At 41.7% G+C, this 24,703-nt stretch overlaps 1 protein-coding gene across 2 annotated transcripts; it reads left to right on the plus strand.

The window, feature by feature from the left end:
• The first annotated feature begins 3,789 nt into the window (after positions 1-3,789).
• Positions 3,790-20,724, plus strand: LOC101662091 (guanylate-binding protein 4). Of its 2 annotated transcripts, none has more exons than XM_045291976.1 (11): positions 3,790-3,909; positions 5,544-5,759; positions 6,877-7,004; positions 9,651-9,760; positions 9,952-10,145; positions 11,703-11,948; positions 12,822-13,102; positions 14,257-14,469; positions 18,972-19,074; positions 19,564-19,757; positions 20,314-20,724. In XM_045291976.1, exons 2-11 carry the CDS (start codon positions 5,570-5,572, stop codon positions 20,527-20,529), a joined length of 1,875 nt encoding a protein of 624 aa, XP_045147911.1. In that variant the 5' UTR covers positions 3,790-3,909; positions 5,544-5,569; the 3' UTR covers positions 20,530-20,724. The 2 variants fall into 2 exon arrangements, with proteins under 2 accessions (XP_045147911.1, XP_004699643.1); XM_004699586.2 differs by having other exon boundaries at positions 5,565-5,759.
• Positions 20,725-24,703: the final 3,979 nt, after the last annotated feature.

Genomic DNA, 24,703 nt, shown 5'->3' on the forward strand with positions numbered 1-24,703 from the left:
AAGCTTTTTATCTTTCTGCCAATCTTGGGTTCATCAGCTCTTGCAGTAGGTAAATCAGGAGAAGTGTCGAGCCTCACATTTAACCCATATTCTTAGAACTTGCCTGGACTCAGAATTTATCCACTTTCACAATTGTGTGAGCCATTTTCTTTTTTTCCCCCTTTTTAAAACCATTTTATTGGGGGCTCGTACAACTCTTACCACAATCCATCCATCCATTATGTCAAACATATTAGTACATTTGCTACCATCATCATTTCAAAACATTTTCTTTCTACTTGAGCCCTTGGTATCAGCTTCTCATTTTTTCACCTCCCTCCTCCCTAACCCTTGATAATTTAGAAATTATTATTTCTTCATATCTTACACTGACCGATGTTTCCCTTCACCCACTTTCTGTCATCCATCCCTCTGGGAGAGGGTTATATGTAGATCATTGTGATCGGTTCCCCCTTTCTCCCCGCAGCTTCCCCTTGCCCTCCTGGTATCACCATTCTCACTGTTAGTCCTGAGGGGGTTATCTGTTCTGGATTTCCTGTGTTTCCAGCTCTTACCTGTACCAGTGTACATGCTCTGGAACTAGAGGAAAGTTGTATGTACTGCACCCTGACTGGCTCATCTCCTCCCTGCGACCCTTCTGTAAGGGGATGTCCAATTGCCTACAGATGGGCTTTAGATCTCCACTCCACACTCCACCTCATTCACAATGATAGGATTTTTTGTTCTGGGTCTTTGATGCCTGACACCTGATCCTGTCGACACCTCATGATCAAACATACTGGTGTGCTTTTTCCATGTGGACTTTGTTGCTTTTTAGCTAGATGGCTGCTTGTTTATCTCCAAGCCTTTAAGACCCAGGCTACATCTTTTGATAGCCGGGCACCATTGGCTTTCTTCACCACATTTGCTTATGCACCCATTTGTCTTCAGAGATTATGTTGAGAATGCAAGCATCATGGAATGCCAGGTTATAAGAAAAAAGTGTTTCTGTGTTGAGGGGGTACTTGAGTAGAGGTGAGCCATTTTCTTGATATAAATCCTTCTCTATATAGGTTTCACTGATTTTGCTTTTCTGCAGTGTGAGACAATATCAATAATAATAATAATAATACATCACGACCAAGTATAATTTATACCAGATTTTCCAGGATGGTTCAAGATGATCAAAACAATCAATATAATCACCACAAAATAAAACACAGAAAAGAATCACATGACCCTATCAATTGATTAAGAAAAGGCATGAGACAAAATCCAACACACATTTTTTTATTAAAAAAAGACTAAAATATGAATAGAAGGGAAATTCCAAAACACAATTAAGCACATACACACAAAAAACAACAGCCAGTTTTTCTCTCAATGGCAAGAGGTTGAAAGCATTCTCCTTGAGAACAGGGACCAGAGGAAGACACCTTTTAGCACTCCTATTCAGTATTGGACGGAAAGCCCTAGCCGGAGCAGTTAAGACACGAAAAGGAACTAAAAGGCATATAAATTGACCAATAAGAAGCAAAACTATCTCTATTTGCAGAAGATCTGATCGAAACATAAACCATCTGAGACTCAGCAAGAAAACGACTACTAACTTGTACTCCTAAAGGGAAGGTGCAGCACTATGGCAGGCTACCAAATCAACACACAAAAATCAGACAGATTCCTTCATGTCAACAAAGATAATTCTGAAAAAAAGATACCAAGAAAAAAATACCATTTGCAAGAACCATGCAAAACCATGCAAAAGATAAAATACTTAAGAATAATTCTGACTAGAGTAACAAAGACCTATATCCAGAAAGCTACCAAATAATACTAGAAGAGAGCTACATAATGGAAGAATTTACCATTCTCATAACTGGGAAGACTTAATATTGTGAAAATGGCATAACTACCCAAATGGATCTACAGCTATAATGCAATCCTGATCCAGATTCCAACATTATTCTTTAAAGAGGTATAAGAACTAATCAACAACCTTATAAGTAAAGGAAAGAGACCAGGTAAGCAAAGCATGCCTTATGCAGAAGAAAAAAGTAGGAGGCCTCTCATTTCCTCATCCAAAAACCTACTCTACAGCACAGTAGTCGAAACAGCCCGGTGCTGGTACAATGACAGAGACAGAGACCAATGGGACAGAATTTAGAATCCAGATCCAGAAGTAAATTCATCCATCTACTGTCAACCGATCTTTGACAAAGAATTAAAACCCATTAAGTGAGGAAGAGTTAGTTTTCTTAACAACAACAACAACAACAGCAAAACACCTAGAAAACCCACTGTAATTTAGGCCATTCCACCTCATACTCATTCTACACAGGATTCCCAAGGCTGTCAATACTTAATGAAGCAGATAGCTTGCTCTCTCTCAGGCAAAGTGCTTGGTGGATTTCATCTGCCAACCTCGTAGGTAGCAGTTTAACACTCTCTTGACGGTACCACCAGGTCTCCTTAACAAGTCAACTTACAGGAGCCATACTTTCACCATGTACAAACAGACACGATGAATCTCAAACCTCAAGCTACAAATATGATCAGAGAATAAAGGAAAGGCAATAATACTTGACACAAATACACTAGCAAACGTATCTAAGAAGGTACAAAGAGCAGAAGACAATCGATGGATGGGATTTCCTAAAAGACTAGCTATGTGTATGCACCGAGAGCCTTCACAAAGAGAGGAGGAAGACAGCCGATGAACTGGGGAAACGTTTTTGGTAATAACATCAGATGATTTATGGACAATTTCAACACCTCAAAAAGAACACACACCCAATGAAATAATAGGCAGAGGGCATGAACAGACATGTCAACAAGGAAGATCCCCAGCCGTCCAAAAATATACGAGGGGAAAAAAAAGGTGTGATATCACACGCTCTATTAGTAGCTAATAGCTTGGTATTTCAAACCTACCTAGGCCTGTCAATATGCGTCCAAATCAACTCAATAGCTACTAACAACAATGGCATTACCTTATATTTACTGTCGTGTTGACTTCTTGTTTTCAATCCTGTATATTTTATGCCCAACAGTACCTACCAAAAAAACCAAACTCACTGGCATTGAGTCAATGCTGACCCAGAGGGTCACTAGAGGACAGGGTAGAACTGCACCGTGTGAGTTTCTGAGACTGTCACTGTAAACGGGAGTGGAAAGTCTCCTCTCTCTCCCAGCAGCTCTGCAGAAGAAATCCTGGAGATTTTCTGCAAAGATTACACACACCCAAAACCAAAACAGTCGCCAAGAAACCCCCCAGCAGGGCGTAGTTCTACTCTCTGCCACATGGCGTCGCCTCATTCTCAACCATTCTAGAACAATTAACGTATTTTAAAATACAACAAACACACATATATCTGCTTTTTAATGATTAATAAAAATACTTTGGAAAGAGAAAATAATTAAGCAAGTATATAAATATATAGAGTATATGTACTTGCTTAATTATTATATATTTGTTTGTATAGATATATATAAACAAAGCATCCCTCTTCCCTGACCAAGTACCCCTACAACACAGACTTTTGAAATATTCTCAACTTTGTTAACATTTCTGCCTCCTGCTCTATTTTATTGGAGGGATCAAGACACCTCAGCCAACATTCAAAGAAAAAACATGCTGTTTTCTAAACTGGGTGTGGAGCAACCACGGGCTTTTCCTCCCCCTGATCCACAAGCTGATTTCCTGACTTTTTAAAACTAGTGAAATCACCAGAGGCTGTGCTTTCGGTTTCGGTTCTCATCCTGGCCCTTAACTGGCTGCCTGCTGCCGGCCCTGGCTTCTTCACTCGCTCCCAGCGTTGGCGGAGAGCAGGGGCCTTCCGAGTTCCCCTCCTGAGGCGGAAAGGAGAGCGAGCGCTCAGCGCCGCAGAAGGCGCCTGAGAAATTGCCCACTGGCCACATCGAGCGCCCCAGGTAAGGCCTTTCCAAAATCTCTGTCTTCCGTGCTCATGTCTGGTCACTCATCACACTTTCCCAGGCAGACCCCACGGGCTCGACTTGGAGGAGAGGTGGCGCGTGGCTGGCTGCTATCAGACCCAGAGCGCTTTGTCCACGCAGCGCAGCGTCGCCCTTTTAACCACAGGGGCCAGGGGTCAAAAGCGCTGGTTCCAAGTCCCTAGGAGACATCGCTCTTTCTTCAGCCTGAAACAGAGACTCCGGGGTGGGAGATGCAAGCATGCATCCTACTGGCATCTCCAGAAAGGGACCATCTCACAAAAGAGGAACCACCTTCCAGGGGAAGTTTCCTTCTGGCTCTCTCTTCCCTCCCTCAGCTGGCCAGACCGACCCTTGCCTGGCACTAGAGAAAGACAAAAAGATTGCCCTCATCTTCCAGATCATTTAAATCTTAAAATATTGCATTTTACTTACTTTGATATTAAACACAGTGACTGTTCCAAAACGTTGCAAAGCTGCGTTTCTATGGCACAATCCGCCTTCTCTCTAATATTAAAAATAACTATGAGCCCTAACCCGTACCTAGTGCATTGTTTCTAAATAGCTGGTGATATTTACTGAAAATACATTCTTGGACCATTTTCACAATTGTTACTTAGTTTGAGCCCATTTGGGGAGCCACAGTGTCTGTCTTGTTAAGAGCCCTCTTCCTCGTCTCCACCCTCTGCTTCACCGAGCTCATGGTTCTCAAGGCAAGTGGTTCTCTTGAGGCAAAAATAGATGAGACCAAGTCTAGCCACTTTGACTTGTAAGGAGCATTCTGCTTGTATTTCTTCCAAGAAAAACTTGTTTGTTCTTCTTGAAGACGATGCTATTTTCAATATTCTCCCCCAACACCATCAGGCAAATGCCTGCCTTCTTCAGCAGTCTTCTGTGTCCATGGCCCGACGTCACATGCATATGGGTGCATGCCTTGTGTCAGGAGCAGCCTGATAGCTTCACTCTCTAAATCTATTCTCATCAAGGTTGGTGATCATTCCCATTGTTTCTTTCTCAGGGAGGGCTTCTCTGATGACCCCATACAAGCCAACACTCCTATTTCTCGCCTTTGCTTATTTTACTCCAGAGCACTTACCAAAAGATATAAACAAGTTTTTCTTTATTATCTGTCTCTCTTACTAAAATAAAGCTCCCACAATGCATACATTTATATCCAGCTTGTTCACAGCTGCATTCTGAGCCCTGAGAATAGGGGCCAGTCCATGATAAGTAATCAGTAGATGCTTGCTGAATTAATGAGAGACCGAGTCCTGTGGACACTGCTAGAACCTTTTATGATGACCCTTTTCCTCCTTCATGTCCACTCTGCCTTTTATACACCCACCAAATGCCAGGGTTCTCCGAGGCCCATTATCCTCTTGCTTTGCTTATTCCATTTATTTTATGCATCACCTGAGCTAGGTTCTCTTAAAGCTCTTATAAGCATTACTAAGCTACTACATAGAAGGCATCTATACCAGCCCTTGAAATGGAAGACACATACTTATATTTCAAAATGTAGGAAGTTGATCCACAACTTCCACAAACAAAAAAATGATATGCACATCCCTTGAATAACAATTAGATGTGACAAGGGGCCTTGTGTTTTACAGAGAGAATCTTCTGGTTTGCAGGAACCATGACGTCCATTCCCATCATGACTGCCCCCATTTGTTTGATTGAAAACCAGCAAGAAGAGCTAACTGTGAACCCCAAGGCATTAACGATTCTTAACAAGATTTCTCAACCAGCAGTGGTGGTAGCCATTGTAGGGATGTATCGGACAGGAAAATCCTACCTGATGAACCGCCTTGCAGGACAGAACAATGGTGAGTATTGTCTTGGAGGAGGGGGCCATGGGTTTGGCATCAACACTAACAGCCGGCTCCTCTAGGGCATAATAGGGTTTCCAATGGCTGATTTTTACGCAATGGATGTTAGACCTTTGTTCCAAGGCATCTCTGGATGCTGTCAGCTGAGAAATGAGCTGTGTGCATGAATTTCCATCACGATAGGGGAGGTTGAGCACCTTTTCACACATGTCTTTACCATTTATAGTTCATATTTTGTCACCTTTTTTCCCTGCTGAGTTATCATCTCCTTTGGTTCTCATTGATTTTCAAAGAATTGCCACTGGTCCTTCCAAGAGGATCTTGCATCCATTTGTTCCTAATACCTGGCTTCCTTCGAGCACAACTAGGGATTCAACTGCCAAGTCCAGTAAACTTCTCTTTGTCTCGAAGTTTCATTTTTCCTCCCTGTTCTTCCGTGTCTCCTTGTCCATCTCAGGTTCCCTGTCTCCTTCCTTCCATCTTCATTCCCCCCCTTTTCCTCCAGTCTTCTCCTGACTTCTAAGCAAATATTTTGTCTTCATGTTTTACACGAGGAGAGTTCTTGCCTATTACTATAGAAGGAGGACATTTTCCCCTGTCTGGCCCAAGTAAATCCATAGGGGTAGTTTTTAATGGATTATAGTTCAGAACCTCAAGAGACAGAGTTCAACAACATCCTTTTGTTTTCCAGTCACGATAGCATCAGCTAATAACCGGGCGATTTCCCAACACTCTGCTAAGAATGTGCCTGTCCTCCAAGTGTCTTAAAATATATGAATTGTGACTCTGTATGACAATGGACCGGAAACAAATAGCTCTCCTCTCAGCCTCCTTCAAGTATATGAGTACATACATGTCATATTTTCCCTTTTCTCGCAAGCATCAAATCCACAGTTTCCATGAATTCTGCAGTATGATGTACTCTGAGTCTGTAAGGAATAAGGTGAGCAGAGGATACAAACGGTGTCTTGAGAAGCATCTGAATGTAGTTACTACTGTCCCTGCCAGATACTTCGCCTTCCTTTCGATTGATCCCTTACAGCTCCTGGGGACTACCAGGACGACTAGCAGACCGCCTGTTGTCGCTGACATTGCTTTCTCCTCCTCCCTCCAGGCTTCCCTCTGGGCTCCACGGTGAGGTCTGAAACCAAGGGCATCTGGATGTGGTGTGTGCCCCACCCCACCAAGCCGGAGCGAACCCTGATCCTGTTGGACACGGAAGGCCTGGGCGATGTGGAAAAAGTAAGGCCGGGAGTCACGGAGAAATGGTCTTTCCTCTTGGCTTCCTATTTATCTTTTCCTTGCCACATTAATTCAATTTGGGTGATATATTTTGATAATTAGGGGTGATAGAGTGACATTTTGTTTTTGGGAACTTAATTCCTTTGCAAGCAAAAGTGTTATTGGTATGTTAAGAATAGATCTTTCGTTTAACACAGGGATGAATAAAAATGCTAATAAATACTTTGAGAGCTTGTTATAGGGTGCAGAGGTGAGGATAGAACCCAGGCTTATGGGTGAGACGATGGTCCTTAGGACCTAAATGAGGTATGTAACGGATGGAGCGGATGGGATTGGAAATGAAATCTGAAACTAGGGTTCAGTGAATTCATCTATTTAAATAACCTTCAGAGACATTTCAGCTAACCTGAATAGTCAAAAAGGTTTTGTTGCAAATCTTTGAGCTTTGGAGATTAATTCTTCACTTAGCGTTTCCATGACCTAGCGGTCTAGGTGTTAGCCTGCTAGCTGAAGGGTAAGTGGTTAAAGCCACAGGTTGCTCCACAGGAGAAAGATGAGGCTTCTGTTTCTATAAAAACTCACAGTCTCAGAAACCCTCTCACTGCTATTGACTGGATTCCGACTCACAGCGGCCACGTAGGACAGGGTGGAACTGCTTCTGGGTTTCTGAGACTGTAACTCTTTCTGGGGGTAGAAAACCTCATCTTTCTCCTGCTGGTCGATACTGCTACCATTACGTGCCATCGAGTCCATGATGACCCAGAGTGACCCTATGCACAACACAACCAAACACTGCTCAGCCCTGCCCCATCCTCACAATTGTTCCTACAGCGGAGTCCATTGTTGTAGTCATTGTCAAGTCAATCCATCTCATTGAGGTCCTTCCTCTTTTCCGCTGCCTCTCCACTTGACTAAGCACGATGTCCTCCAGGGACCGGTCTCTCCTGATAACACGTCCAAAGTATGTAGGACAAAGTCTCGCTATCCTTCCTCTAAGGAGCACTCTGGCCGTACTTCTTCCAAGACAGATCCTTTTGTCCTTTTAGTAGTCCATCATACTTTCAACATTCCTCCCCAGCACCGCAATTCAAATGCATGGACTCTTCTTCGTCTGCCTTATTCAGTGTCCAGCTTTCACAGGCATGTGAGGCGATACAAAATACCATGGCTTGGCCCAGGCCTACCTTAGTCCTCAAAGCAACATCCTTGCTTTTCAATTCTCTGGAGAATTGAAAAGGTAAATCTGTGCAGCAGATTTAACAAATGCAATTCGCCTTTTGATCGCTTGACTGCTGCTTCCATGGGTGGCTATAAGGGGCCTTGGGGTGTAGTGGGTAATATGTTGGGCTGCCAACCCCAAGGCCAATATTTTGAAAGATGAGGATTTCTACTCCTGTAAAGATTTACCCTCTCAGAACTCCATAAGGGAGGACTTAACCTGTAGGGTCACTGTGAGTCCGAATTCACTTGAGGGTGGGGAGGTGGTTTTGTTATGGGTTGCTCTGAGTCAGAATCAAGTCCATGGCAGTGGGTTTGGCTTTGAGGTTAGATTTTCTATGAAACCAGGAACGTGCCCCACAAGATTGAAGCACATTGTTTTTATGATATTAGGCACAGCAAATCATTTCACTTATTTGTATTATCCTATCCACCACCGTGAATCTAAATTGGAAGCAGTCCCCATAGATCTGTGGCGATCACTACTTCCAAAAGCAGCAACAAAAAACGGAGTATTTACTCTACATCTCATTTCCAGCTTCAGCTTCCATTTCTACAAGCTGTCCCCCGCTTTAGTCAAATGGGATAAATCTAGAATACCTCTCCAGAGCAGATACGTTCCAACATGTCTGACTTAATTTGTGTTGGTTTTGATACCTGTGTGATCAATCCCTTATCTTCTCACATTCTTATTCTATCAATTTTTTAAAAGACCTGCTGCTAGCCTCCAATGCCAGTCAAATAATAGTCACTTGCAGTAAACCCATAAAACACCTGTTCCTTACCCGTTTTGCTTTTACACTATGACTACTTGGTCACTCCTGGCAGAGAACACAATCTTAATTGCATTCATACGTTTGCATGCTTTATGGCCTCTCCAGAAAATCATCTTTCTGGAGTTCAGGGAAACCATATGGATCTTTGTCTTTACACAGAAAATAGCACTTGGGCTTTGTGGATGCCCCGGGAATAGTTGTTTAACTCAATGGGGTAGCATTTCAGCCTAAGAGGTCAGGTGGCACAACGATTCAAGTGCGCCACTGCTAACCCAAAGGCCAGTGGTCCAAACCCACACGCCACATTAGGGGGACTATGTGGCAGTGTGCTTCCATAAAGGCTTCCAGCCTCGGGACAGTTCCACTCTGCCCCACAGTTACTTCCAGTAGGAATTGACAGAATGGGCTGGGATCGGTTACTCGTATCCTTAAGACAGCACTTGAGGAAGGACAACTGTCAAAGGTATTTTTTCCCCTTTGTGCACTTTCTAGAGGTCAATGTAAATGCAAAATAAGAGGTTTGCATGTAGTATTGTTTCCAAAGCTCAGACTATTTTCCCTAATCAGCAACAGTCTAGCTGAAACAGTGAATGCTCAGACCAAATGAATGAAGAGTCAACTCCCCAGTCCCTTGTTCACGTGTGTTTTCTAGGTGGACTCTAAGAATGACTCGTGGATCTTTGCACTTGCTGTACTTCTGAGCAGCACCTTTGTCTACAACAGCATGAGCACCATCAACCACCAGGCGCTGGAGCAGCTGCAGTATCCTTCCAGGGACCCAACCGAGCATCTTGGGCTTAGGGAATGACAACTGAGACGATTTCCTTTCCTTGTAACTCAGTTGTCGTGAGGAGGGAACACAGGGCAACAGAGGATGTTTATAAAAGCTACTTCTAAGTCTGACCTGGGAAGGGTGGTGTAGAGGACTCCCGCTTCCTTAACGGCGTTCCCAGCTATGTGACTGAACTGACAGAGCTAATCAGGGCAAAATCCTCCTCTCGATCTGACGAGATCAAGGACTCCACCGAGTTTGTGAGTTTCTTTCCAGACTTTGTTTGGACAGTTCGGGATTTTACACTGGAGCTGAGGTTGGAATGCGACATCACTGAAGATGAGTACCTGGAGAATGCCTTGAAGCTGATTCCAGGTAGCCCTGCATGATCCCAGGGGGAGTGGGTGACCCAGGAAGGGGTGCTAGCCAGTGATCCCTGTCATTCGGCATTTAAAATCACTATATAGTTAGATTGAGGCCCAAGAAAATAGTGAGAGGAGGATATGATTTTTATAGGTTATTATATCTGAAAATATCTGGGGCTAAAGTTTAAGGCCCCTCATGAAATTTAGAACCAAATATTCGACGGAATGATTGCAAACAGCTGGTATCCTAAATTAAAAATTATAGTGATGCCATAACCTTGAACGTTATAACATTTTACCATCAGTGCTACAATAAACTTGTAGACTAGTGTTCTTTCTGACGTGTCTTAAGAATTCATAAAATTGGAAGTTGTTAGACACAGAAGCATAATAAATTCCAATGACTTAATTTAAAAAATTTCTTTCGTGTGTTGCTTGACTCCAGGCGCCCTGGTCGTGCAGGCCAGCCTGCTCATTCACACGGAGTCAGTGAGTGCAGATCAGCTCTCGGCTGCAGCAGCCATCTCTGTGGCTGCCCTCGATAGATACAGCCCTCGGACAAAAGACAGGGAAACCTGTCAGAGCCACAATTTGACTGGGTGGGGACTGCCTTGTTTTTCAGCATCTTTCAAGTTGTGCACCCTTGATACAGTACACTATTACGACTTTTCTATTGCTTGTTTTACTGGAAAATGTTTCCTCCGGAGGCAGGTTCCAGCTTGTAGGTTTTACTGATCAGTAAAGGGTCCAGAAAAAAAATACAGAGGTAGCCTTTCGGGGTGAATGTCAAATCCTCTGTTTTATCTTTTCCTTAACATTACACACATCGTTGTACATGCTTACATATGTTAGCGTTTGCTATTATAGATCTGATACATAGATTAAGTTAAGGAGGTGGCTAACTGATAGCAATAGAAGGAATATCCATTTAATTTGTTCAGCAAACACTGATTGAATGGTGGATGTTGGACATAGAATCCATCTGCAAGGCACAGTTAAATTCACTGGAGAAGTGGTGAGGTCTCCTAATCACATTTAAGTTAAGCCTACTCATTGGAGACTTTTGCTCAAAGATTATCTACATTTATTTATGGTGTGAGTGTTTGGGAGCTCTTATGCTTCTAGCTTTTCTTCCCCTTATGATATTTTCTAAGCCACATCTTATCCTTATGTCAAGTGTCACTTTGTTTTTAAGTTCACATTCTATTGCTGACCGGAGGAGAGTAAGGTCAGCCACGTTCTTCTGATGATTTATTTCCACATGCCAGTCACTCAATGCATCATTGCTAAGAGACTCTACACAGCCTGCGGAAACCAAGCATGTGTTTGTTCCCCGGGGGTGGATGCTCCCCTATCCTCTTCATAACTGCTTCCTTGACTCTGCATTGTCCACAAATGGACACCACCCTCTTTGAGGTAGAAGGGCCCAAGATTGATTTGCATGACTAGATACAAGGAGATTTAATGACAGAGAAGGCAATCATGCCAATGGTCCCTGGAAATAGAGGTTGACAGACCCCTTTACAGAATGCTATCCCTTAATGGACTGCTCTTTCCACATCTACAGGCACGAATCTCAGAATCAAAAATTCCAATCTGCCTAGAGAGTGTATCAGAAAATTCTTCCCCAAACGGAAGTGCTTTGTTTTTGATCGGCCTACAAATGACAAGCGTCTCTTGGCCCATATTGAAGAAATTCAAGAAGAGCAACTGGATTATAATTTCCGGATGCAAACAAAAAACTTCTGTTCCTATATCTTCAGCCAAGCAAAGATCAAGACCCTCAGACGAGGGATCATTGTCACTGGGAACCGTGAGTCACTTTTGTCCCTGAGCCTCAGTGGGCGCTCTGAAGCGGGTTTGTGTTCTGGGGGCTTCTCATTAATTTTGTTTGGTTTTGCATGTGAGTATGGAGGAGATGTGCACGCCACACATAGTAGTGTATCTTCTGTAAGGGTTTCCTGTCTACTTGAAGGCTTAGCTAGGCCAGCTCTATCTCAAAAAACACTCCACGAATCGTCTAGATCCAGGAAAGAACGTGTGGGTTGCCTGGACAACGCCTATGGAAGCAGCACGTCTTCCGATGGAGAAGGTTCTCTGTAAAGTTAAATGAGCCAGAAAATACGTAGCAGGCCATGAACACCAGGAAGTCCATTGAGATGAAAGAAAATTGACCACAGCCAATGGACAGCTCTGTGCCACTGGCCGTGTCACCTGGGCAGTCAGTTGTGCAGTTTCTGTGCCGGAGGGGGATGCATTCTTGGGTCAATCCCTGGTATGGCTATCTTGTAATGGTTTGGGTTTTTTCTTATTATTTTTTAAAGAACCCGCATTTTCATTTGGAGCCAGCCCTTTAGATTATGTAGCTACCTGACTTATCTAAATAAAATATTTCTTTTTTTAATACATACTTTTCCTTTTATTTAAGTAAAGCATTTTTTTCCAGGGAAGCCTGGAAAATGTATTGATTATGAGCAGTAATCCAGTTTTGTATCATAAGGAAATGGAAGACCATAAAAGAAATAAACAAACAATGGGGAAATGATGTTACTGTAAAGAAAGCATTAAAAAAGAAATGGTAGAAACGTTCTACTTAAATCTAGAATGCAGAACACTAAAGGTTTGTTTTGTTTTTCCAAGCAAGTGACAGCTTGATATTGATCCCGAAATCACTTTGTTTACTTAGGACTGGGGGCTCTGGTGGAGACCTATGTGGGTGCGATCAACAGTGGAGCGGTCCCGTGCTTGGAGAACGCAGTGACCACCCTGGCCCAGCGTGAGAACTTGGCGGCTGTCCAGAAGGCGGCTGAGCTCTACAGCCAGGAGATGGCCCAGCACCTGGTGTTCCCCACGGACACTCTGCAGGAGCTGCTGGACGTGCACGGGGTCTGCGAGAAGGAAGCCGTTGCTCTCTTCATGGACCGCTCCTTCAAGGATGAAAACCAGGAGTTCCACAAACAGCTCGTGGTACGTGTCTCACTCGTGGCTTCCCTGATTCCTGTTCTGGCACACTCATGCCTGGCACACTCATGCCTAGAGTCCACCTTTTGGCCCCATGCTTCTTGTGTTTCATGTAGTGGATGGGCACCATGCCCCCTCAGAAATGCAGTCCATTTCTTTTCTAGAAGACAGACACTTTGTTTCTTGTTTCTTTATAACAAATTTCCATGAACTTAGCATTTATAGAGTTACTTGCTCATTGTTAAAAAACTTTTTATTTCAGAGCATTAATGCAGAGTGTACTGACTCTCTTCTAGAGTTTTAGAAGTTAAAATAGCGAGCTGTGACTGGGCTGGTTCTGCATTGGAGGCTTTAGGCAATCCCCTTCCACATTCGTGCCAACATGATTCAACGAATCATTCTCCTGTTTCTAATCTCTCCAACTTCCTCTTCTCTTAACAGTTGGAAAACTCTACTTTTAAAAGGGTCATATAATTAGGTAATGCCCGGTTGTATACTCTCCATTACTTAAAGACAGCTTGTGCTATGCAATATAACCCAATTTGGGGAGCAAACTCTATAACCTTAAAGATCTCAAGGACTATAAAGCAAGTGGATACCAGATATCTTGGGGGACATTTTTATTTGGCTGACCCATAGACATCTTCAAGGAAAACTTATCTCTCACTCTATCTTTTGCCAACAAGTGACAAAAATCTCTTAGTGACGTTGAATAAAGCCATTTGGATTGTTTAAGTACAAGCAAAAAAAATGCTCCTATGTCATCACCCAATAAAATCCTACTTGAGATACTCCATGCAGGCTTCTAAAGTCTGTTCAGAGTACCTTTATCTCTTGGCTGGTTAGGCTGTTTTTTCATGATTACATTTTTCCATAGCAACCGGAATTCTCTGAAGAAACTGTCCTTCCTGCCAAATTCATGTTTCTGTTACCCATTGCACTTGTTGAATCACTGTGATCCACCCTATGCCACTTAAGACCTTAAGTTGATGTCATCCATGCCCATCATTTTATATAGAATGAATTAGACCCGTGTCAAACATAAATCACCTCATCTATGCAGAAGTTGTAAGCTTGCTTCTTTCAAGAGAATGACAGCTGGTTGAATTATCCCTTCTAATAGCTTCTTCCCTATTGTGTTTCTGTACACTTCCCTGCAGGGTACCATAGAGAAAAAGAAGGAGGATTTTGTACTGCAGAATGAACAGGCATCTGCGAACTACTGTCAGGCAGAGCTTACACAGCTTTCAAAGCCCCTGATGAAGAGTATTTCAGAAGGAGCATTCTCTGTTCCTAGAGGACACGGTCTCTATGTCGCAGCAAGGAGGAAGGTTGAACAGGACTATATGCACGTGCCCAGGAAGGGGGTTAAGGTGAGGAAGAGGGGAAGTGGAGGGAGGGCCTGCAGAAGAGCCTCGGTGAGCTCTTGTCCTTGTGATAACTCAAAGATCACTGTAATCGAGTGTGTTTAAAAAGGATTGTGACTTGACAGTGTTTACAGTCTTATAACTACAATTAGACAGAAACTCTTGAAAAAAAAAACTCCACAAATATGTATGGATTATAATCAGGAATCCCAATGAGAAAAAACATCTTTTCCATTTTTCAAACAATTTTGCACTAAGCGTCAAAAATGAAATCAACTTTTCTTGAGTTAAATCTGCCTAGTGGTGACCTGGTATGTATAAGAAGACAACTGTTCCATAGGGTTTCCAATGGCTGTGGTATTTCAGAGGTGGACCACCAGACCTTTCTTCCAAAGTACTTCTGGGTTGATTTGAACCACCAACCCTTTCTCCCTTTGTTTAGTAACCAAGCGTTTACTGTTTTTGCCCCTTAGCGTCTCCGATCTAAGTTTAAGCAGTGTAAAGTTAATGAAACAAACTTTGTTACTAAAGAAGTTCATGCTCATTTTGAGAAAGAGAAAAAATTAGTCATTCGATATGATGTGGTAAGGACCATCACAATGGTATGCACCAATGGTAAACAAGGAGGATAAAAATGATTACAATGGCTAGCAAAATTGAGCATTCACTTTTTCTACCAAACATGACCTCACATGATCTGGTTGGAGTATAGTTTAATCATCACAACAATATTATCTCATTTTATATATATATATTACATACCATATATGTGATGTTCTCATTATAAATATGTTTTATCTCATTATATATGCACGATATTCCACCACTTGACCATCATTTTGTCATAATATGATGGCTTAAATGTTGGTATGATGCTAGAAGCTATGCATTTCAAATACAAGTAGGGTCACTCAAGGTGAACAGAGTTGATGAGAGCTTCCAGACTAGAAGACTGTGGAGAATGAATAGGCTGACAACTTCTGAGAAATTAACCAAGGAAAGCATTCTTAAAAGCAGCAGAACCTGTCAGACACTGAGAATCTTACGAATAGCACTGGAGCATTGTCAGATGAAGCGGAAGTCCTTAGGAAGGAAAGCACTCACAACAGAACTGGAGAACAGCTGCCTTCTCAAGGTGAAGTCAGCCATAATGACGTGGTTGGAGTCAAACCTGAGAATGTAAAGCCTTTAGGACCTTCATTTGCTGATGGGGCATGACTCAAATTGAGAAGAAGAGGAGAGAAAGAAACAGCTGGAAACATCTATTAATAATTAGAACTTAGAATGTACGAAGTATGAATCTAGGAAAACTGGAAGTCGTCAAAAGTGAAATGGAACATACAGAGATAGATATCTTATTAGTGAGCTGCAATGGACTGGAACTGCCATTTTGAATCTAACAGTCATATATGATTTACTCTGTCAGGAATGAAAATTTCAAGAGGAATGACATCCCATTCATTGTCAAAAAGGACATTTCAAGATCTATCTTGAATTACAATGCTCTCTGTGACAGGATAATATCCATCCACACACCAGGAAATCCAGTCAATAAAGCTATTGTTCAAATTTATGCACCAACCACTAAAGCTAATGGTAAAGAAGCTGAGTAATTTTAAGCATTATGATGCATTGTTAATCATTGGTGATTGTAATGCAAAAGTTGAAAACAAATAGTAAGGAACAGTAAAACAAAGGGAGGGAAAAAAATTTTTTAAACAGCACAAGAGGCAACTAGACACATGGTTTTCTCCAGCTAGAATACACAGAAATCAAATTGACTACAGCTCTGGGAAGCAACATGCTAAAATGAGGCCAAGAGCAAACTGTTGGCATGGTCTCGGCCATCAATTGCTCATAGGTAAGTTCAGGTTGAAATTGAAGAAAATGAACACAAATCCAGGATAGCCAAAACACGACTGGGAGTCTATCCCACCTGAATTTCAAGGACAGATTTGACACATTCAGCCTGAATGACAGTAAGCCAGATGAGCTGTGGGATGACATCAAGAATACCATATATGAAGAAAGCTAAAGATCACTAAAAATACAGGAAAGAAAGTAAAGATCAAAGTGAATGTCAGAAAAGACTCTGAAACTTGCTCTTAATCTAAGAGAAGCTAAGGCATATGAAACAATGATGAAGTCAAAGAGCTGAACGGTACATTTACCAGGGCAGCTTCAGAAGACAAAGCAAAATATTATAATGAAATGTGCAAAGACCTGGATTTAGAAATGCTACATGGAAGAACATACTCAGCTTTCCAGAAGTGGAAAGAACTAAGAAAAAACTCAAGCCTCAATTTGTAAATTGAAAGATTCTATGAACAAAATATTGAATGATGATGATACAGGAAGTCTTAAAAGCTGATGGAAAGAATACAGAGTCACTGAATGAGTCAACAGTCAACCATTTCAAGAGGTAGCATTTGATCAAAAGCCAAATGGTGGTACTGATGAAAGAAGTCCAAACCATACTGAAAGTATTAGCCATACATAAGGCTCCAGGAATTGACAGAATACCAATTGAAATGCTTCAACAAACTTATGAAACACTGAAAGCACTTACATCTATGCCAAGAAATTGAAAAGAAAGTTATTTGGCTGATTAATTTGAAGAGATCTGTAATTGTACCCATTCCAATGAAAGGCGACCCAACATATTGCAGAAGTTATTGAATGTAATTGATATTGCATGAAAATAATGTTTCACTAAAGATCATCTAACAACAGTTTCAGCATTACATGGACAGCCGAGGTGCTAGAAACTTAGGCTGGAGTCAGAAGAGGAGGTGCAACAAGGGATATCATTGCTGATGTCAAATTGATCTTGAGTGAAAGCACAGAATATCAGAAAAAATGTTTGCTTCTGTTGTATTGACTATGCTATGATATTAGACTGTATGGACTATAACAAGCCATGGATAGCTTTGAGATGAATGAGAATTCCAGAAAACCTCATTGTGGTCATGTAAAAACTGTACCTGATCAAGATGCAGTTGTGCAAACAGAACAATGGAATGTAGCATGGTTTAAAATCAAGACAGTTGTGTATCAGGGTTGTATTTTTCATCATATTTATTCAATTTCTTTGCTAAGAAAATAATCCGAGAAGCTGGAATATTTGAATAGTGCGGGATCAGGATTAGAAGACTTATTAACAGCCTGCAATATGCAGATGATACAGCTTTGCTTGCTGAAAGTGAGGAGGGCTTGGAAGCATTTGCTGATGAAGATGGAGAATTGCAGCCTTCAGTATGGAGTACAAGTTAATAGAAAGAAAGAACAGAAGAAAGAACAAAAGAATGAAAGAAAGAGAGAGAGAGAGAGAGAAAGAAAGAAAGAAAGAAAAAGAAAGCAAGAAACCATACCTGGGCCAGTAAGTAACATCTGTTAAAAGGAGAAAAAATTGAAGTTGTCAAGGATCTTGTTTTGCTTGGATTCACAATCCATGCATATTGAAGTAGCAGTGAAGAGATCAAACAACACATTTCTTTGGTTAAATCTGTGGCACAAGACCTCTTGAAACTGATGAAATGCAAGAAAGCTACTTAGAGGACTAAAGTGTGCCTGATCAAAATCATAGTATTTCCAATCACTCCATGTGCATGTCAAAGTTGGACATTGAATAAGGAAGACCAAAGAAGAATTGATGTGTTTGAATTATAGTGCTGGAAAAGAATCTTGAAAATACCACGGACTCCCAAAAGAATCAATCAATCTGTCTTGGACGAAGTATAGACAAAGGACCCCTTAGAGGCAAGGATGGCATGTTGGCCATGTTCAGGACAGACCAGTCCCTTGCAAGGTTATCATGATTGGTAAAGTAGAGGGGGACAGCAGAAAAGACCCTCAAGGTGATAGAATGACACAGTCGTTGCAACACTGGGCTCAAACATAAGAACAACAGTGAGGGTGGTGCAGGACCAGGCCATGTTTTGTTTACTGTACCCAAGGTTACTGTGACTCCGACCTGACGTGATAACATCAAACAACAACTATTACCCACATTACACAGTTGAAAAATATGATACACAGAGATTAGTTGCTCAGGATCGCATCGCAGATGGCAGAGCTAGGAGGGCACCTCAGAGTATGTCATGTCTATTCCAAACAGGGAATCCTAGGAAAGCTTGCAAGAAGAGACAAAAGAAGTACGGAGGAGACCATCCTACTTAACAAAGAATAGGATATCATCCAGGAAGAAGAAAAATATGCAAACATATGAAACAACAGCTATTAAGTGGTTGTAGAACTATTCAAAATCCGATTGGGTGTTGACGGGAGAGGAGTCTGAGGAGATAGGAAGAAAGATCTAAGGGAGGGTTGTTTTGCCCCTAATGGGATTGGAAAGTACACTATACTCACTTAAAGAAAGGAAGCTCTGGGATGTCTGAGGCAGGTTTCAAAGTACTTGGGGACAGATTTGAGGTTTTATGGCACAGTGAGACCCCTACCTGAAACTAGATGCCTGTTGCTCAACATGTCTTTGCACCTCCTTTCCTCAGGCAAATGAAGTCCTTCAGAGATTCTTGCAGTCACAAGCACCAATAGAGGAATCGATCTTGCAGTCAGATAAAGCCCTCACAGACAGAGAAAAAGCCATAGCAGGTACGGGCTGGGGACTCAGGCCATAGTGGGGTGGGGAGGTGTGTGCACTATCCTATAGAGTCTATGGAACACAGTTTATGGCGTCTGAAACTAATAAGGAGAATTGAAGTTGTGCGTCCACTCAGTCAGGGTCTTTCCCATCATATTCTGAAATAATCCAGATTTGAACCTCTCCTTTTTTTTTAAAGTCAAGGAGCACTGGTGGCTCATCAGGGAATTACACATTGAGCTGCTCTCCACTAGGTCCGCAGTCCAAACCCACCAGACACTCCTTGGGAGAAAGGTGGGGCTGTCTACTCTTATAAAGATTGCTCAGACAGAGGCAGTTCTACTCTGTCCCAGAGAGCATTTCAACTCTGAGTTGAAATCAACTCGATGACTGTGTTTGTTCTTTTATTTTATAAATTCAATGTGATCTCTGAGTTCAGGAGCATAGAGCGCAGGGCTAACCTGTTGCCTCCTTCCCTCTCTACAACCTCTGTGGGACAGTGGAGCAAGCCAAATCGGAAGCCGCAGAGAAGGAAAAGGAGCTGCTGAGACAGAAACACGAGGAGCAGCAGCAACAGCTTGAGGCTCAAGAGAGGAGCTTCAGGGAAAATATGGAGCAGTTGAGAGAGAAGATGGAGAGGGAAAGAGAAAACCTCTTGAGGGAACAGGAAAAGATGCTGGAACATAAACTGAAGGTAAGTCTGTGCTAGGTCCAGGTAGCCAATTAGACGATGCTCTAATGCCCAATGAAGAGAAGGGTAGAAATAGGAAGCAAAATCCGGGTATCAGAGGGAAACACATCTGGATCCTGCTGAAATCCTCCAATCCACAAGACAAAGCATACGGACTGTTATTTGTTGTCATTGTACAGTAGCTTCATTGCGTCCCATTTGAATATGGCCCTCGTCCTTATAGCTTTCATGATTCTTGTACAGCATCTAAGAGACTTGGGATCAATCCATCAGCTCGTGGCCTGATTAGATTGGCCTGTTATGAAATACAATATTTGCTGCATTTGCTTCTAAATCTGTCTGAGTCACTCTATGCAGCCAGGGTCAAAATGCATTCACTGTCCTGACCTGAATTCGGATGAGCAGTTTTCTAAGCAGTTCTTATTGTTTGTTAGATGTGGGGAGCCATGCTTCCTCAGGTGGAACAGAGAATTTGCAGCAAGTGTGTTATTTCCCGAAATACAAAACCATGACTCTTGATAATTGCATTTTTCAAAAAGTAACACTTGCCCCTTTCCAGATCCAAGAAGAGCTGTTGCTAGAAGGATTTAGAAAGAAATCCGAGGAGCTCAATGGAGAGATAAGTCGCCTACGTAAAGAAGTGGAAAGTAGCCGGCAACGGTCAGGCTTTGCACAGTTCCTGGATAACTTCGGGAGCGCTTTAATGGTGATGCTTCCTGGGGTTGGGACAGTAGTGGGGGCGGGGCTGAAAGCTCTGGGCTCAAAGATCGGATAGGTCAGAATTCCTCTTTGTGAAATTATAAATGAGACTTCTTTTGTTTGTTTCAATAGCATAATCTGGCTGATCACTAAACAAGTAACCTAGTTTCATTCATTAACAGTTTAAAAATAAAGAATACCAAAGTCATTACTGAAGTTTGTGATCCTCAGTTTAAAAAAAATGTTAAAATAAATGTTTTCATGCCTTCAATAGAGTATCATGAATTACTTTATTTTATTTTTACCAAAACATTTTATTAGGAGCTGATTCAGACACTGTACATGCCATAGTTAGATCATAGCAAGTAACTTTGTACAATCACTACCACAAATAGTTTCAAGACATTTTTGTTCCTTCTTGAACTCCAACCCAACCCCTACTTCCTTCCCTACCACACCCCACAGGAACACTTATTCCAGTTATTGTCTCTATAGATTCTCCTATCTTGGATTTCATATAATGGAAAGCACAGAAAAACACATGACAGGGCATCAAGCAGGCTACCAACAGTGACAAGTACCACAGAGACAAATTCCAATAGTGAAAAAAATACACAGAAATGTTTAAAACCAGATCAAGCACAAGGTATATCAAAAGGGAGATAAGTCACAATGTTTTAAACATTTGTGTTAGTCTGGGTGGACTAGAGAAACAAATTCATAGACACTCATATGTGCATAGGAAAGAGCTTTATATAACGAGTAATTGTACATTAAGAATACATCCCAGCCCAGTCCAGATGAAGTTCATACGTCCTATGTTAGCCCATATGTCCAGTACCAGTCTGGAAATTTCTCTTCAGACTCATACAGCACATGTAATGATGCCGAATTCAAGATCACAGGCCAGTGGGTGGAAAGTCTTGTGGATCCAGTGGTGGTGGAAGCATCTCAGTGCTGGCAGGGATCTCTACATGGCTCCTTCAGCTCCAGGGATCTGGTTGCATCAATGTAGCTCCAGACTTGCATCAGGCTTGTTAGTCAGTTAAGTCTTGTAGGAAGTGAGCATGTGTCCCTTCTCCAGCAAGATATGTATCTCCTTAGCGCCTGCAAATGAGGTCATCAAGTTACGACCTGAATGACAGGCTAAACTCCACCCCTTCACTCTTAAGTTTCAAATTGACAGCAGATTATGTAACCACCACAACGTTCAAGTCATATTTATCATTTTAATCTACCGTAATTGTCTCTCTAATACTCTTGTCTGATAATCCCTCAATTATGTTTGAATCACTGACACTACAAATCAAAGGCCCTTATGCTCCAGGGAGATGATTGATAAGATTCTCTACCATAAATTAACAAGAATGTTTCTGAGGTGAGTCAGAGACAGGTAAAAAGCATAGATTCAGGAATGGACTTGGGGCCCACCCTTAATCCTGGCTCCAACCTAAGAACAATTAGTTCTTATGACATGGCTCTGCTTGATACTTACGCTCAAGAAGGAAACACAGAAGACATGGATGCTACAGAAAAGTGTGATGAAGAAATTAGCGGATGCCAGCTATCAGAGAATAGTGTCTTGGTCTTAAAGGTTTGTTTTCAAATAAGCAGCCATCTAAGTGAGACATCAACCAACCCTACAGGGAAGAAGCACACCAGCATCTGTGATCCAAAGATTTTAAATTATATAATCCAAATCCAAAGGAGGGAATAGTATCAGAAGTGAAATTGTGAGATTCTGGTGTGCGGAAGGCTATGGATGACAGTGGAAGCCCAAAATACATTTACAGGATCTACGCAGGGAATAAAATTCAAATAAAATTTTATTTAATCAATAAATAAATGGGAAACAAGTTAGAAGGTACTACCATTATTCAACAGAATAACAACTGTTCATAGAAACAGCCATAAGCAAAACAAAATCACAATGGAAATATAAGGAAAATATTAGTCATTTACATCAGAGACAAGTTGATAATTTCAGTGATAAAAATAATAAGAACCCATTTTTAAATGTAAGAAAATGAAAATGTTTAATTTTGCTCATAATAAAAGTAAGAAAACCCAAAAAGTATTAAGTACCTATTTCATTTTTAAGATGGGCAAGAACACCCTTGATTGACATGGAGTTGGCAAGTGTTTGAGGGAAACAGGCTTGCTGTGAGAATGCAAATTAGTACAATTTGATACCCAGATCTTAGATGCAAGTCTACACTTGATTCGATTCAGCAATTATACATTTCAAAGTTCATGTTATAAATTTATGTGCACAGTATAAAATGACATTTATTCAGGAATATCGGATGAAACATTACTGTCATGCAAAATGATGGAAACAAATTTAAAACCTTTCTGTAGGGTACTAGTAATGTACTCATGGGCATATTCATATAGGCTGTCTCTCCTGACAATAAAGTGAAATAAGAAAGTTCTCTTTGAACTAACATGAGAAAATATCCAAGACTTATCATGATATGAATAATGTAAGGATACAGATGTGTATATAAAACCCTTCACTGAACTTTTAAAATAATGAAGGTGTGTGTGTTAGGCTGGGTTGACTGGAGAAACAAATCCAGTGACACTCATATGTGTAAGAAAGAGCTTATATCAAGAAGCAATGACCTTTAGAAAACATCACAGCCCAATTCAACTCAAGTCCCTAAGTCTGATACTAGTCCGTCAGTGCCTCGTCAGACTCATGGAGCCTCACACAATGATGCTGAGTGCAGGAAGACCACAGACCAGTGGGTGCAAATTCTGTGGATCCAATGGCAGTGGACACACCTCTAGTTTCCAGCAGCAACTAGGGTCAGCCAGCAGGAAGGTGAAGCTGGATATGGGGGGCAGGAGGTTCCCAGGACCCCCCTTATGAGAAGGCCGTGTCCACAAGAAGTTACAATCAGGCTGTGACCTGCTTGACAGGCGAAACTACACCCCGCCAGTTATATATCTTCAAGAGGACATGAATTATCTAACTGCCACAGTATGCATATATTATATACAATAAACTAGTAACTGTGCTTACAACTGGGAATGGACCTGGATATTTGAGCTCAAGGGTGGGAGCATAACTCACATAATGTATTCTGTGCATGTTAGACTTCATACACGGATAATTTATTGCTTAATAGAAAAATAAATAGTTTATAAAATTAAATCTGAAATAATACTTGTGCACGGCAGGGGAACATCTCTGTGATAGAATTAAAGTGTTTAATGTCACGGGAAATAGTGTAAGTCAGTTCACCACAGCAACGCTGCTCCTGACAATAAGGATTTGGAAGGCACAACACGTATATCCTAACTTTGTCTTACATATGGCTTTTTATTCAGACTTTAATACTTTAGTGCCTAATTATCTTTCAGACATAAAGTCCAAAATTTTGCTGAAGTGGTCTCTAATTCCAACCCCCCAAATCACAACATTGGTAAATTAAAAGCAGAATTGGTCTTCAGGGGCTATTTAAAATTTTAAGAAATTCCATAGAGTGCTTTAGACTCTGCTGTGGTTAAAATGAATTCCTTGTAAGCCCCCAAGCTGGGCATATTCTCTCTCCTGCCTTTTCACCCAGTATACAGACTTCTTAAAGCCCCCTGCTTGCCAACCCCACTGTCTTCCACTGCCTGACTTCCTAAGGCAAGTGAAGGTTTGCTTCTGCACCGCCCTTGCGCTGTGATGTTCTTCACTACAGCAACTTGTACATCATTAGCAACTGATATTCCGTATTTAGATCTGTCTTTACTTCCACCATTTTATCCCTTGGTCTTTGTGGGGACCAGCCTCCATAACTGAATGGGTCTGAGGGCGGTTGTGTAATCAAAGAGTAAATTAAAGGAACATTAGACAAGACATGCAAGTGCTCATCCCTGCCAGGTGACTGGAACCAGAGTGAGGGAGGAATGCATTCTCTCACAAGCTTATGTAATCTCGGGCGTGCAGGCCAAGTCACACACATTTGGGATAGGAAGGGGTTATATTAGAGGCATACAAATAACATGAGGGAGATGAGCTGGGGGTGTGCACACAATAGGAATGGGAAGTGCTAGAGACAATCATGTGTCAGGAAAGTACATACATAACAAGATGGGCAGGTTCTCGAGTTTAGATGGTGGCCAAATCTTGGTCCTCTGAGCTGGCTTGACCTTAGGTGTCCTCCAAGGGAACACTCTATGATCCTTCTCAGAAGAGAGCGGGCCATACTTAGGATGGAACAGACAATAGGGTCTGATTGCTTTTGATGGCA

Source organism: Echinops telfairi, unplaced genomic scaffold, assembly GCF_000313985.2.
Source record: "Echinops telfairi isolate 266 unplaced genomic scaffold, ASM31398v2 ScPeMD7_443;HRSCAF=831, whole genome shotgun sequence".
Taxonomy (NCBI): domain Eukaryota; kingdom Metazoa; phylum Chordata; class Mammalia; order Afrosoricida; family Tenrecidae; genus Echinops; species Echinops telfairi.